The sequence below is a fragment of the Tiliqua scincoides genome, chromosome 3, assembly GCF_035046505.1.
Source record: "Tiliqua scincoides isolate rTilSci1 chromosome 3, rTilSci1.hap2, whole genome shotgun sequence".
In the NCBI taxonomy this organism is placed as follows: domain Eukaryota; kingdom Metazoa; phylum Chordata; class Lepidosauria; order Squamata; family Scincidae; genus Tiliqua; species Tiliqua scincoides.
Genome location: NC_089823.1, coordinates 14,132,449 through 14,145,523, shown reverse-complemented (window position 1 = coordinate 14,145,523; position 13,075 = coordinate 14,132,449). Strand labels below are relative to the sequence as shown.

At 44.5% G+C, this 13,075-nt stretch overlaps 1 protein-coding gene across 1 annotated transcript; it reads left to right on the top strand.

Moving 5' to 3' along the window:
* Nucleotides 1–395: 395 nt before the first annotated feature.
* Nucleotides 396–11,893, top strand: LOC136644029 (high affinity choline transporter 1-like). Its single transcript, XM_066619496.1, has 8 exons — nucleotides 396–570; nucleotides 4,996–5,109; nucleotides 6,513–6,668; nucleotides 8,445–8,593; nucleotides 9,327–9,470; nucleotides 9,914–10,067; nucleotides 10,359–10,576; nucleotides 11,366–11,893. Exons 1-8 carry the CDS (start codon nucleotides 396–398, stop codon nucleotides 11,891–11,893), a joined length of 1,638 nt encoding a protein of 545 aa, XP_066475593.1.
* Nucleotides 11,894–13,075: the final 1,182 nt, after the last annotated feature.

Sequence of the window (13,075 nt, the reverse complement as noted above, 5' to 3'; positions counted from 1 at the left end):
AGAGCATCTCCCTATCCACTCTGTCCATCCCCTGCATAATTTTGTATGTCTCAATCATGTCCCCCCTCAGGCGTCTCTTTTCTAGGCTGAAGAGGCCCAAACGCCGTAGCCTTTCCTCAGAAATCAGAACATAAATTCATATTTTCTGCCCTTTTCATTAGTGAAGAAGGGCAAAGATTAAAGGAAGCCTGTTTTGACTGGCTTACTGGGGCAAACAATCTGTGTCTTAACCACAAGGTCATCATAATAATTTCACTTGGGTGCTTTTCAGTTCAGTTACCTAGCTATGAGTTCAATTCAGTAATTTCACTGCATAGCTCTTCTGACCAAACAAGGTCTTTGGCTTTCTGGATTGGGAGCCGGATATTTGCAACCGTTTTTGAGACCTGGAGAAAATGGCTTTTAACGTCACTGGCTTGGTAGTGCTGGTTGTGTTCTACCTTATTACTTTAGCCACCGGGATTTGGGCAGCCCAGAAAAACAACAAGGAGAAGAGCAAGAAGCCAAGTGAAATAGCCATGGTAGGAGGTAGAAACATGAACTTTTTTGTGGGACTGTTCACGGCAACTGGTAAGTACAACCGTGACAAAAAAAGGATTCATCATCATTCATTGTTTGTAAAAGTGGTTGAAATGTACCAAGCGCTGTACAGAAGATCTGAGCTCAGAGTTGAAGAAATATGAGACCAAAGGAGAGGGGTACAGTAGCTACCTTGGGCATCCTTTTTAAGGCCAGAACATACATTCAAATGAATGATATGGGACAACTTTGCATGAGTTGGAAGAGCCTGAAAGAAGCACGAAATGTTATATGAACTGTTATATATGAATGTTATAATATGACATGTTATAAATGTCGCTCAGAAAGTAATGCACCACATTTTTTTTCTCAGCCTTCAGTAATGGTACGAATGCGAAACTTTAGATATACATTATTTGAATTTTCAGGAGTGCGCACACAAATTTTTGGTTTCTTCAGACAGATAGCATAGCTGCAGCAGTGTTTCGAAATGGCGTCTGTAAGTGATGTACGTTACAAGCAGCGTGTCGTCATTGAATTTCTCACTGCGGAGAAAGAAACTGTTGGAAACATTCACAAACGTTTGTGTACAGTTTATGGAGAATCTGCAGTCGACAGAAGTACAGTTAGTTGCTGGGCACAGAGGGTGAGGCCATTACAGGCGGCAGGAGAGAGAAGGCACTGAGTAGAAGGAAGCAGCACTAGGGAATGGGGGGTAATGAGAAGATGAGTGGCCTTTTTCTATACAAAGACTAACATAAGCAAGGGTTCGGAGCACACAGTAGCATAGCTACAGGAGAGATGGCGCAGTAAGTATTTCAGGTATCATAAAGCACAGTTTAAGTACCCCTCCCACTCGCCTTTGAAGCTGTTGCTACCCAGTAACGCTCTTGCTGTCTAGAATAGCTCCAATGGTACACAGCACGTTGTGGCACCTGCAATACTTACTGTGCCCCCCCACAGTTGTGCTACTGGGAGCACCTTCTCTATAAGTAGAAGTGTTTGTTTCTGGTAAATAAGAGAGGTTCACAGCCCAAGTCTTACTGAACACAGTGGACTTACTTTTTTCAAACACCTCTACCAATAAGGAAAGGATGTTGTCGTTTAGGGGGAAAAATGATGACAAGGAATGGAGATGACAAAGGTTGATGAGTTAGGAGACATATTTTTTATATCAAAGTTAAACATTATGTTGAATGTGTAAGACGATCCTGTGCTTTTCCTTTTTCTTTTTCTTTTGTAAATAGTGCAGGTAATCGGGGTTCAGAATGAGGGAAAATGCACAGCAAGGGTATGAGTTCTTTGCATCTGTCTTCATGGCAGAAGACCTCGGGCAAATACCGCTGCCCAAACGGCCCCTCCTGACCGAGGAGTTAAGTCAGATAGAGGTTGAAAGAGAAGATGTTTCAGCCTCATTGATAAATTAAAGATCAGTAAGTCACCGGGCCCTGATGGCATCCACCCAAGAGTTATTAAGGAATTAAAAATGCAGTTGCTGATCTCTTGACTAAAATATGAAACTTGTCCTTCAAAACGGCCACGGTGCCAGAGGATTGGAGGATAGCAAATGTCACACCAATCTTTTAAAAGGGAAAGAGGGGGGACCCGGGAAACTATAGGCCGGTCAGCCTAACATCTATACCGGGTAAGATGGTGGAATGCCTCATCAAAGATAGAATCTCAAAACACATAGACGAACAGGCCTTGCTGAGGGAGAATCAGCATGGCTTCTGTAAGGGTAAGTCTTGCCTCACAAACCTTATAGAATTCTTTGAAAAGGTCAACAGGCATGCGGATGCGGGAAAACCCATGGACATTATATATCTGGACTTTCAGAAGGTGTTCAACATGGTTCCTCACCAAAGGCTACTGAAAAAAACTCCACAGTCAGGGAATTAGAGGGCAGGTCCTCTCCTGGATTGAGAACTGTTTGAAGACCAGGAAACAGAGAGTGGGTGTCAATGGGCAATTTTCACAATGGAGAGAGGTGAAAAGCAGTGTGCCCCAAGGATCTGTCCTGGGACTGGTGCTTTTCAACCTCTTCATAAATGACCTGGAGACAGGGTTGAGCAGTGAGGTGGCTAAGTTTGCATACGACACCAAACTTTTCCAAGTGGTGAAGACCAGAAGTGATTGTGAGGAGCTCCAGAAGGATCTCTCCAGACTGGCAGAATGGGCAGCAAAATGGCAGATGCGCTTCAATGTCAGTAAGTGTAAAGTCATGCACATTGGGGCAAAAAATCAAAACTTTAGATATAGGCTGATGGGTTCTGAGCTGTCTGTGACAGATCAGGTGAGAGATCTTGGGGTGGTGGTGGACAGGTCGATGAAAGTGTCGACCGAGTGTGCAGCGGCAGTGAAGAAGGTCAATTCTATGCTTGGGATCATTAGAAAAGATATTGAGAACAAAACGGCTAATATTATAATGCTGTTGTACAAATCGATGTTAAGGCCACACCTGGAGTATTGTGTCCACTTCTGGTCGCCGCATCTCAAAAAAGACATAGTGAAAGTGGAAAAGGTGCAAAAGAGAGCGACTAAGATGATTACTGGGCTGGGGCACCTTCCTTACGAGGAAAGGCTATGGCGTTTGGGCCTCTTCAGCCTAGAAAAGAGATGCCTGAGGGGGGACATGATTGAGACATACAAAATTATGCAGGGGATGGACAAAGTGGATAGAGAGATGGTCTTTATACTCTCTCATAATACCAGAACCAGGGGACATCCACTAAAACTGAGTGTTGGGAGAGTTAGGACAGACAAAGAAAATATTTCTTTACTCAGCATGTGGTTGGTCTGTGGAACTCCTTGCCACAGGATGTGGTGGTGTCATCTGACCTGGACGCGTTTAAAAGGGGATTGGACAAGCTTCTGGGGGAAAAATCCATTATGGGTTACAAGCCATGATGTGTATGTGCAACCTCCTGATTTTAGAAATGGGCTATGTCAGAATGCCAGATGCAGGGGAGGGCACCAGGATGAGGTGGGCCACTATGAGATACAGGAAGCTGGACTAGATGTGCCTATGGCCTGATCCAGTGGGGCTGTTCTTATGTTCTTATGAAGGGGGCTCAGCATTTTTCCCGTCACTGTCCTGACCCAGGTTCACAGACTCCCCCCTCCCTTTTGTTGTACTTATTGGGAAACTGCTTTCATTGTGTTGCTGGCCACTAGCTTATGTGCATTTTTGGAATTCATAGCGAAGGGGTATGTCAATGAATTTTCACCATGATATTTAAAAAGAACCTCCATTTATATCTTTTGTTGAGGGGCAAACAAAAGGAAAATGTTTATATGACAGACTCAAGTGAACTGAGAGGAAAACTATATCAGAATAGTTCCTAATCAGAAATTATAATATATAAGAATGATACATTTCTATGGACACTGCTTGGTTAAATTACCCTGTTCCATCAGCCTATAATTATGTTCCAAGTCTCAACATAATCTATAATGTATAATTATTCTCTTCCTCGCTCCATTAACCCCCATTTCTAAATGGGTGAGTTGCCATCACATGCAACATAGTCCAGATGTTATTTAGCCAGTCTTCAGGGTGAGGCCCCTTCACAGGTTTCTTTTTACTGCCTAATTCAATTCTTGCAGTTATGATTAAATTAGAACAATTTCCTGGTGACCTTTCTTTACCAGATTCTTTAGATAATTGAGCAGAAAAATTATCAGTGGCAGGAAATGTGAATACATATAGTGTACTATTCAAATCCAAATCATATTCCACTGAAAGTGGACTAGAAGGATTTATTTGTACATATCGCCGAATTATACACACCTAATCCCCTATTCTAGAAGGATACAGTGCTGCTCAGGGGTGTTTCAGCTAAGGATCGTTACACTAGCCTTGTTAATTTGAGCAAAAACAACATGATCTCCTAAATATTTTACTGGTAATTGTCCTAGCTCTACATTATAAGGAAGACTTTATGAGACATCAGTAAACATAGATGGAAATGAAGCTCATGATGTGAAAGGAACAAGTGCAGCAACAACTGTTACCCTGCAGATGCCCGATCTCATCTGATCCCGGAAGCTAAGCAGGGTCAGGCCAGGTCTACTTGGATGGGAGACCACATGGGAATACCGGGTGTTGTAGGCTTATATACCATAGTCTTTCGAGATTGAAGGTTGCCAATCAGAAGCAGAGAGGCATTGCATAATGGTAGACATGCACAGAATTTCAGGTTCAGTTCCAAGGATCTCAAGCTAGAAAAGGGGATACCAGGTTTCAGATCCACTCTCAGCCATGATGCTCACTGGTTGACATTGGGTAAGTCACTGCCTTGCAGCCACCCTAACCTATATCTTTGGGTTGTTGTGAGTTGGGGGGGGAGGGGAACCTTCATCAAACTACAATTCCCACGATACTTTGCAGGAAGTCTAGCCCATAAAGCTGGCACCAATTTACATGTTTGACATGCCCAGCAAAATCTCATTCCCATTTCTCCTGCTTTCTTTCAGCCACGTGGGTTGGAGGAGGATATATCAATGGAACTGCTGAAATTGTCTATCTTCCTTCCAGAGGACTAGTGTGGGTTCAGGCTCCAGCAGGATTTGCTTTGGCCCTCCTTGTTGGTAAAGTTTTTGAAAAGCATAAAACTTGTAATTATTGCTTTGTTTAAATTGGCTCTCCCTTCCCGACTGGAAATACATATTTAAAAATTCATTCTGGGGAGTAGAAAAATTTGAGTATGACTAATTTTTTTTCTTCCAAGGTTCATTAGTCCTAATTCCTTTAATCAAGACAATCAGCAACACATAATCTGTTTGTTTTCCCTTCACTTTGTCTATGAAATTCAAAAACTTGTAGTAGATTATAAACCACTAAGATCCATCCAATTTTAAAACTGGACATTTTTTAAAGTCTTGTTTAATGAAAAGTATACCAGACCTTTAAACAAGACAGAAACTGCAATAGAGAAGAGAGAGAAAAATAAGATACATATAAGCCACTACAATGAATTAAAACTGGTACTTAAAAAAGATGCTTAATTAAATACTCAAGTGAGATTACTTCAGATCAATGTAAACAATATGCACCATATATGAATACATATTTATAGAGAAAGAGAAAAGCAACTGACAAATGGATCTTCTCTTACATACTTGTTCTACTGACACCCTAATATCCTGAAAAATTTCTTCCATCCAAGGATTTCTGGCTGGGGTCAGCCATGAACTACATGTCCCCAGTCAAGTGGCATTTTAGAAAGATAATTGATCTTCAGCATTTGAAGAGGTACTCTGTGCTTGGGCAGGATGACATTGCAGAAATATAGGCTTTGAATGTGATCCCAAGTAAATTAGCTCCAGAGCATAGACAGAGTCCAAATCCAAAGTTAGTAATCAACAGTCAGAAATTGTTCCTCCACCACCTGTTTGTCAGAGTCTACAGGCACTTTTTTTTAAAAGTAAAGGGATGTGTGGTTTTACCACGTTTATCTGGATAGGCCCATTTAACTGTCTGTAGGAGCAGGTAGAACCATTTAGGGCCCAATCCTATCCAACTTTCCAGCACCAACTGAAATGCAGCTCCAAGGTCAGGGAACTAATGTTCCCATACCTTGAGGAGACTTCTGTGACTCTCTACCCACCACAGGATGTAGTGCATGCCCCATGGGCACAGCTGCACTGGCACTGGAAAATTGGATAGGATTGGGCCCTTAGCTGGCTAGAAATAGAGGTGATCCTGGCAACAGCAAGATGGTCATGTACACGTCTTAGAGATGCCATTTAGCCATGCATAATATTCAGCTTTCAGATTTAACACTTGTTGGCACTTAAAAAGCAATGCCTGCAGACAGTGCTGTGCCAAAAGTTGAAACTTACACAGGGAAACCAGCATTATCTCAGAACTGGCCCTTAGCCGAGTGGCATGGGCTGACATCAGTGTTGCTTTAAGAGTTGCAGCAGAGCTCCTTTCACAAAGGATAGTGTGTGCAACACCTAAGCGGATCAATACAATTGATTTTTAACAGGTGGGCTCTTCTTTGTCAACCCAATGAGATCCAAACACTATGTGACAATGATGGACCCGATCCAGGAAACATATGGCAATGTGATGGCAAGTCTCCTGTTCATTCCACCATTGATGGCGGACATGTTCTGGTTTGCAGCCATTCTTGCTTCCCTGGGTAAGGAAACATCTCATTGCTGCTCTTTAGAACTGAAACTTAAGCCCTGCCAGCATGCCGTCAATCACAGATATCAGAGATTGGCCTCTGCATCCCATGAATTATTTACTAATCCTTGCAGACATTTTCAGAAGTGATAATGGCTTTAATTAGGGCCCATTCAGCTTTGTGCCCCATCTCCACTCTAGCTAGCGTATAACTGTATAAATGGGAAAAGGATCTATCCTAAATAATTCAGAAAGACCTCTGGTTAACAAAAACAGCAGATCAACTCCTTGGAGACAAGACTGCTAGTATGATGACTGAGCCCCAGAAATTGGGGATCCTTGGTTTCCAGTGTCTGAGCGCAACCCTTTTTAGGAGTATGCTTTGTTGCCCTTGATTCACATTCTTAATTCATTCACTACGGAAGAACTATAGTGAACTTAGGAACCTCAATCCTAACCAATTTTCCAGCACTGACATAAGGGCAATGCAAATATTGCCCTACCTTGAGGAGGCCTCCATGACTGCCCTCCAGCTGCAGGATGCAGCACATGCCCCACTGGCACAGCTATGCCAGTGCTGGAAAGTTGCGCCTTTAATGTTTCAGGATTTTGTGATGGTTATCGGGGCCAGTCCTTTTGTTAAAGGGATCCCTGGTTGATAGTTCAAGAATGACTGCAAAAGATATTGTAAGGCCTCCAGAGAGCTTCCTTAATGGGAGCTGTCCCTAGAACTGCATTTCTCAAATGGTGGGCCAGGACCCACTAGGTCAGTGGTTCTCACTTTTAGAACTGGGACCCACTTTTTAGAATGAGAATCTGTCAGGACCCACCAGAAGTGATGTCATGATGGGAAGTGACATCATCAAGCAGAGAAATTTTTAACAATCCTAGGCTGTAATCCTACCCACACTTTCCCAGGAGTAAGTCCCATTTACTATCATTGATAAAAGCATAAACACAGTAGCCTGTTCAAAGTACAACTCTATAACATTTCCCCAAATGCAGTCACATACCACGGTAGCATCAAGTCTAATATATTAAAAAATAAAATATTGAAATAAATGGGGAGCCACCTGCAATTGTTTCGTGACCCACCTGGTGGGTCCTGACCTACAGTTTGAGAAACACTGCACTAGGTGTGTTGTGAGCCAGTTTCAGGTGGGTGGCCTAGCACCTAGCTCAGATGCCATTGAAAATGCAGAGCTGAAAATATAGAGCACAGAGCTGCTGGGCAAGGGGGGCTCCCGGTGGGAGAGAGGCATGGTGTTTTGCCCTGAATAGAAGGGAAGATGGGAAGAAATGGGGGAAGAATCCAAGTCTGCATTCTGCTTTGATTTCTGAGCTGGAATGTTTGAATTCTGAACTATGCAAAACAACAGCACAAGCTTGCTGTGTAATGGGACCTTTGGCTGATCATGGCTTAGGTTTGAAGCCTAAATTGATGACGTCACTTCCGGCCATGAACATCACTTCCAGGTTAATGACATCACTTCAAGTGGGTCCTGACAGATTGTCATTCTAAAATGTGGGTCTTGGTGGCAGTTGGTATCCAGGCAGCTGGGCTCAAGGGATGAGAAAGAGATCTTTCTCATCATCCAACACCTGATTATTTTCGACTGGAGATGTGAGGAAATGAACCTGGGCTTTCTGCAGGCAGAGGGGTGCTCTGTTACTACAGCCCTTCCCCTCGCTCATAAAAAGCAAGAGTCCATATCATTCCAATGTGTTAGGAAAACTGCATGGCGCTAACTTTACTGCTGTAACCCTAAAGTTTGTCCTCTTTTTGTAGGAGCAACCATGAAGGTCATTTTGGACATCCAAAGTTATTTGGCCATCATTTTCTCCGCCGGCACGATTATATTCTATACTTTGCTGGGGGGTCTTTACTCAGTTGCATACACAGATGTGATACAACTGGTCTTCATGCTGTCCAGCTTGGTAAGTCCTACCTCGTTTGTCCATGTTATTGGTTCTTTGCACTATTGGAGCAATTTAAAAATGCAGTCCCTCAAGCTGTCACTGCCAACTGTTAGTGGCTGTCAATGGTCCATCGCTCACATGCACCCTCCCCAATGCCTCATCGCTAGGTTTGCCAAATGTTCAACCGACCACTGTGCATTTAACATTACCTTGATAAAGTACTGGAAGAGGAGCAGGGACAGGAAGTGTAGTGGCTCCAAATATGCCACAAGCTACACATAGTCTCTGTGACCAACGAGGAGTTGAGACAAACTTATGGGTCCTGATTCTGAACAAAAATTGTGTTCCTCAGTCCACATTACTACACACAATTGTAAGTATACCTGCTACTCAAGTCAATACATAATAAGCCCTGATGTATCAGACCAATGGTCACTCTAGTCTAGCATCCCACAGTCGCCAACCAGATATGCCACTGACACCTTCTCCTCTGCCACTGCTCCTCAGTGATGGTATTCAGTGGCAAACAGCCTCTGGCCACTGGTAGACACCCACCCTCTGTGAACTTGCCTAATTCCCTTTGGAAGCCAGCTAAGCAGGTGATCGTCTTAGTGGTGGCCATGAATTCCACCAATTAATCATGTGCTGTGTGAGAGGTATCGAAGGCCAGAAAGTGAAGCTGGAATTTGTGAAGGAATCTAAATGTGGGGAAACCACTTGTATAATCCTGATGTTTCTGTTTCACTGCAAGTGGATCTGTATCCCATTTGTTATCATGAACTCCGCCACGGAAAGCATCGCTCATACCGCTGCCCACAGCTCATTCCAAACACCTTGGCTTGGAAAACTGGAAGTGCATTATCTTGGACGGTGGCTGGATGACCTCTTCCTTCTGGTAAGAACTGTTCCGAGGTGAGCGTATGGGAAGGAAACTGGCGCTTCCCACATCCCTCTTTTGTGGCTGGACTGTAGAGACTGTTACATCAGATTGGAAAAATCTGCACCAAGTGAAACGTCATATAGGATGTCATGAATTTATTTATTTATTTACAAATTTATATCCTGTTTTATCTCCCAAGCGGGCATTCAAAGGGGCTGAAGGATGAATCTATCAATGACAGGAGGTGTCACAGGCCTCTCAGTAACTGTGAGCTGTAACAGCTTATGTTTAGATCCTTGTTTACATCTCAGATAGTGGGAACAGATGCGAGGGGATAGCTAGCTCCATTCTTTGCTAGGGGCATCTGTCTGACCATTGTTGGATTCAAAATATAGGGTTAAATGGGTCCAGCAATGTAATTCCTATGAGCTCAGGATTCTGCTTGTTTTGTTTTGCAGATTCTTGGGGGCATCCCATGGCAGACATACTTCCAGCGAATACTCTCGGCTTCTTCTACAAAACAAGCCAAGCTACTTTCCTATCTCTCCGGAGTGGGGTGCTTTGTCATGGCCATTCCCTCTGTGCTCATTGGGGCTGTTGCTGCCTCCACAGGTAAACCTTACGTAAGAACGATTTTGCAATAATGATCCACAGTATACAGCAGGCTCATGTTTTCTTTGCCCTGTCACAGCCCTTGAGGGCTAAGACTGCCTATCAACCAGTCAAAAACAACCTTTGTCCAGTGTATAATTAATCTGTGGTACTCTTTACCATAGGACGTTGTAATGGCACCTTGCCTAAATGCCTTTAAAAGGGGATTGGACAAATTTATGGAGGAAAATTCCATCATATTGAAGCCTGTGCAAACCATTTAACATAATTCTTCTGCATCCTGTTTTTGAGACTGGAACCAGACAAGGTATGGTCTTCCCACACCCAGTGAGAGAGGAGAGGCGGCTCTCATCCTTCCATTGGTCCTCCACAACCTCTGCCCAACCTATGTCTCCATTGGTGGCTTGGGTGCTATCGCAGCTGCTGTGATGTCTTCTGGGGATTCTGCTCTACTGTCTGCGAGCTCCATGTTTGCTCACAACATCTATAGGAAAGTTCTTAAGAAAAAGGTGAGATGTCAGCTATGAATGGTCACAACAGGCCAATCCAAGCATGTGTCTTGACATGTGTCAGTATTGACATGTGTCAATACTTGCATGTGCCATGAATATGTGACTGCGTTGGCATGATTTCCCTGTTCCTAGGTTTGATGTGCTCCTTTTGTGTTCTTCTTGAATGTTTCATTGTGGAATTGCAAGCCATGCCTGTGTGTGTGCTCGACGTACTGAAAACAGCTCTCCCCCACATTCAGCTTGAAGGATTGTCATTTGGGGCAGAGGGAACTCTGAGCCTGTGCAGAGTGCAGGATGCTGTTGGCAGAGAAGAGATGGGGGTGACATGAAGGGTTGCTTATGCCTTCCCTTTTGCCAGAATAGACAAACCACATGATTCTGCGTGCAAGCTAGTGTTGGAAGAGAGCAAGGTAAGCTGGCATCTTCCATGAAGCCTGTCAGGACCAGCTTTAAGTCAACTGGACCAATTGCTCGCAGCTGAGCCCTGCCCTAAGGTAATTTGCTCTAACCCTAAAAAGATTGTTGTCTCTCCTTTGCTGGCCAGAAAGGAGAGACAAGGATCTTTTTGTTTGTTTACTCACATTCTTGCAGCTAAGAACTGCTAGCCACTTCTCCGTTACTGACGTAGTTTGGTTCAGGCTCCACGTGCTAACCTAGGCCTAACATGTACATATTCATGACAGCTACACTGAACATCAGCTGAAGATCAGGCCACCAAAGCACAATTTGGAGTTGCCCGTAAAACTAACTCGAAGACTTCTGAACTTCTCTCTCTTTTTCTTACAGGCAACAGAAAAGGAGGTGTTGTGGGCCATGAGACTTTCCATGGTGGCCTTTGGGACACTGGGAGCCATCATGGCGTTCTACTCCCATTCTGTTTATGACATCTGGTTCCTTGGGGGAGAGCTGGTGTACGTCCTCCTGTTCCCTCAGCTGTTCTGTGTCCTATTTGTTCCTAACACAAACACGTATGGCTCGGCTGCTGGATTCTTCATTGGGTTTGTGCTGCGGTTGTTGGCAGGGGAGCCCTCACTGAAAATCACCCCGGTTATCCGTTACCCAGGATGCTCCCTTGTTGATGGGGTTTACGTTCAGCTGTTTCCATTTAAGGCTGTCACAATGCTTGTTACTTTGCTGACCATCATCTCCATTTCATATCTGACAGCCTTTCTGTTTAAGAGAGGCATCCTTCCCTGTGAATGGGATATTTGTAAGATAAAAGAAGACTGTGTGCTCATGTCCTTACCCAGGAGAGAAAACACAGGAGGATGTACAAAAATTGAAGAACTGAGAGCAAATGTGTCTGTAATGTAATGACATCTTCTTATAATTTCACCTCATTGTTGTCATACCCTCCTTGTTCCCTTATATCAGGGCTTTTCAAACGGGGGCGTCATGACACCCCAGCATGTGGGCCCTGGCCACTTTCACCTTAAGGGGTGGGGGCAGCCTGGAGGCAGGGAGGAGGCAACAGCATGATCCCCAGGATCGTGCCGCTCAGGGGGCTGCAGGGGCTTGCCTGCACGTACCTTCTGCAGGGCTCCCCAAAGCTTCAGAAGTGAAAGTGGAAGGATTGCGCTCCTCTTCCACTTTAGCAGAGGCGGGGCACGATTGCTCCGCTTTCACTTTCAAAGCAGCAGGGAGCCCTGCAGAAGGTCGCATAGGGCTCCCCGCACCCCTGGGAGGCTGCAGGAGGCTCAGGTACATGCAGCCAAGCCCCTGCAGCCCCCTGAGCATGGGGGATCATGCTGCTGCCTTTCCCCCGCCCCAGCTGCTTCCCCACACCCCCGCAAGAACTTGGAGTGGCTCAAACTCTCCAAGAGAGTTTGAAAACCATTGCCTTTTATCTTCAAGGAATGCCCTGCTCTGTGTTGCTCTTTTTCAGATGTTGGGCTGGTGGTTATAAGAAGTAGAGCCTTGCCTGTAGTGGCACCATAATTGCAAAATTCTCTCACTTATAGATCCCCTCTGACTTCGGGCTTTTTCCAGAGGGCTGTGAAGCTGTTCCTTTTCCCAAAAGCTTTTGAAACAGAAGATGATTTTAAACTGTGTTGTGGTTCTGGATTTGTTGCTTTTCATTATTTATATTGTTTTGATTGCCGGATTGTTTCACTGAATTTTAAAACTCTTTACATTTTAAGACTGCGATACTACAGGACTGATTCCTCGGTCCTCCGAGTAATGTGGGGGAGCTCCTCCGTGCAATTTCTTACCCAGGCCAGGCAAAGGTGAAACAGTGCCCAAATTTCCACCCCCTTCTTTGTGCACACACATCAGTGTGGTCACACACAAACCTGCCTTGCCCATCTGGCAGAGAGAGGTCAGGCGAGTGAGGAGCAAGTGACAGACTGGTCCTGGGGGATCCTGGGTCCTGGAGCTAACAGACTAAAATAATGCAACAAGACCAAAGGGAGGGCGAATCTAAAGCACTCTGTTTCCCTTCCCATCATTCCTCCTCCTCTGCTGCCTGCTTCTTCCCTGCCCAGCCACTTCAAA

What these genes read in the sequence shown, in the direction of transcription:
- LOC136644029 (XM_066619496.1), top strand. Translation starts at nt 396, where the DNA reads ATGGCTTTTAACGTCACTGGCTTGGTAGTGCTGGTTGTGTTCTACCTT. An exon ending in GGGACTGTTCACGGCAACTG is followed by an intron (nt 571 to 4,995) that starts GTAAGTACAACC and finishes GCTTTCTTTCAG; the next exon opens with CCACGTGGGTTGGAGGAGGA. An exon ending in GGCTGTTGCTGCCTCCACAG is followed by an intron (nt 10,068 to 10,358) that starts GTAAACCTTACG and finishes CCTGTTTTTGAG; the next exon opens with ACTGGAACCAGACAAGGTAT.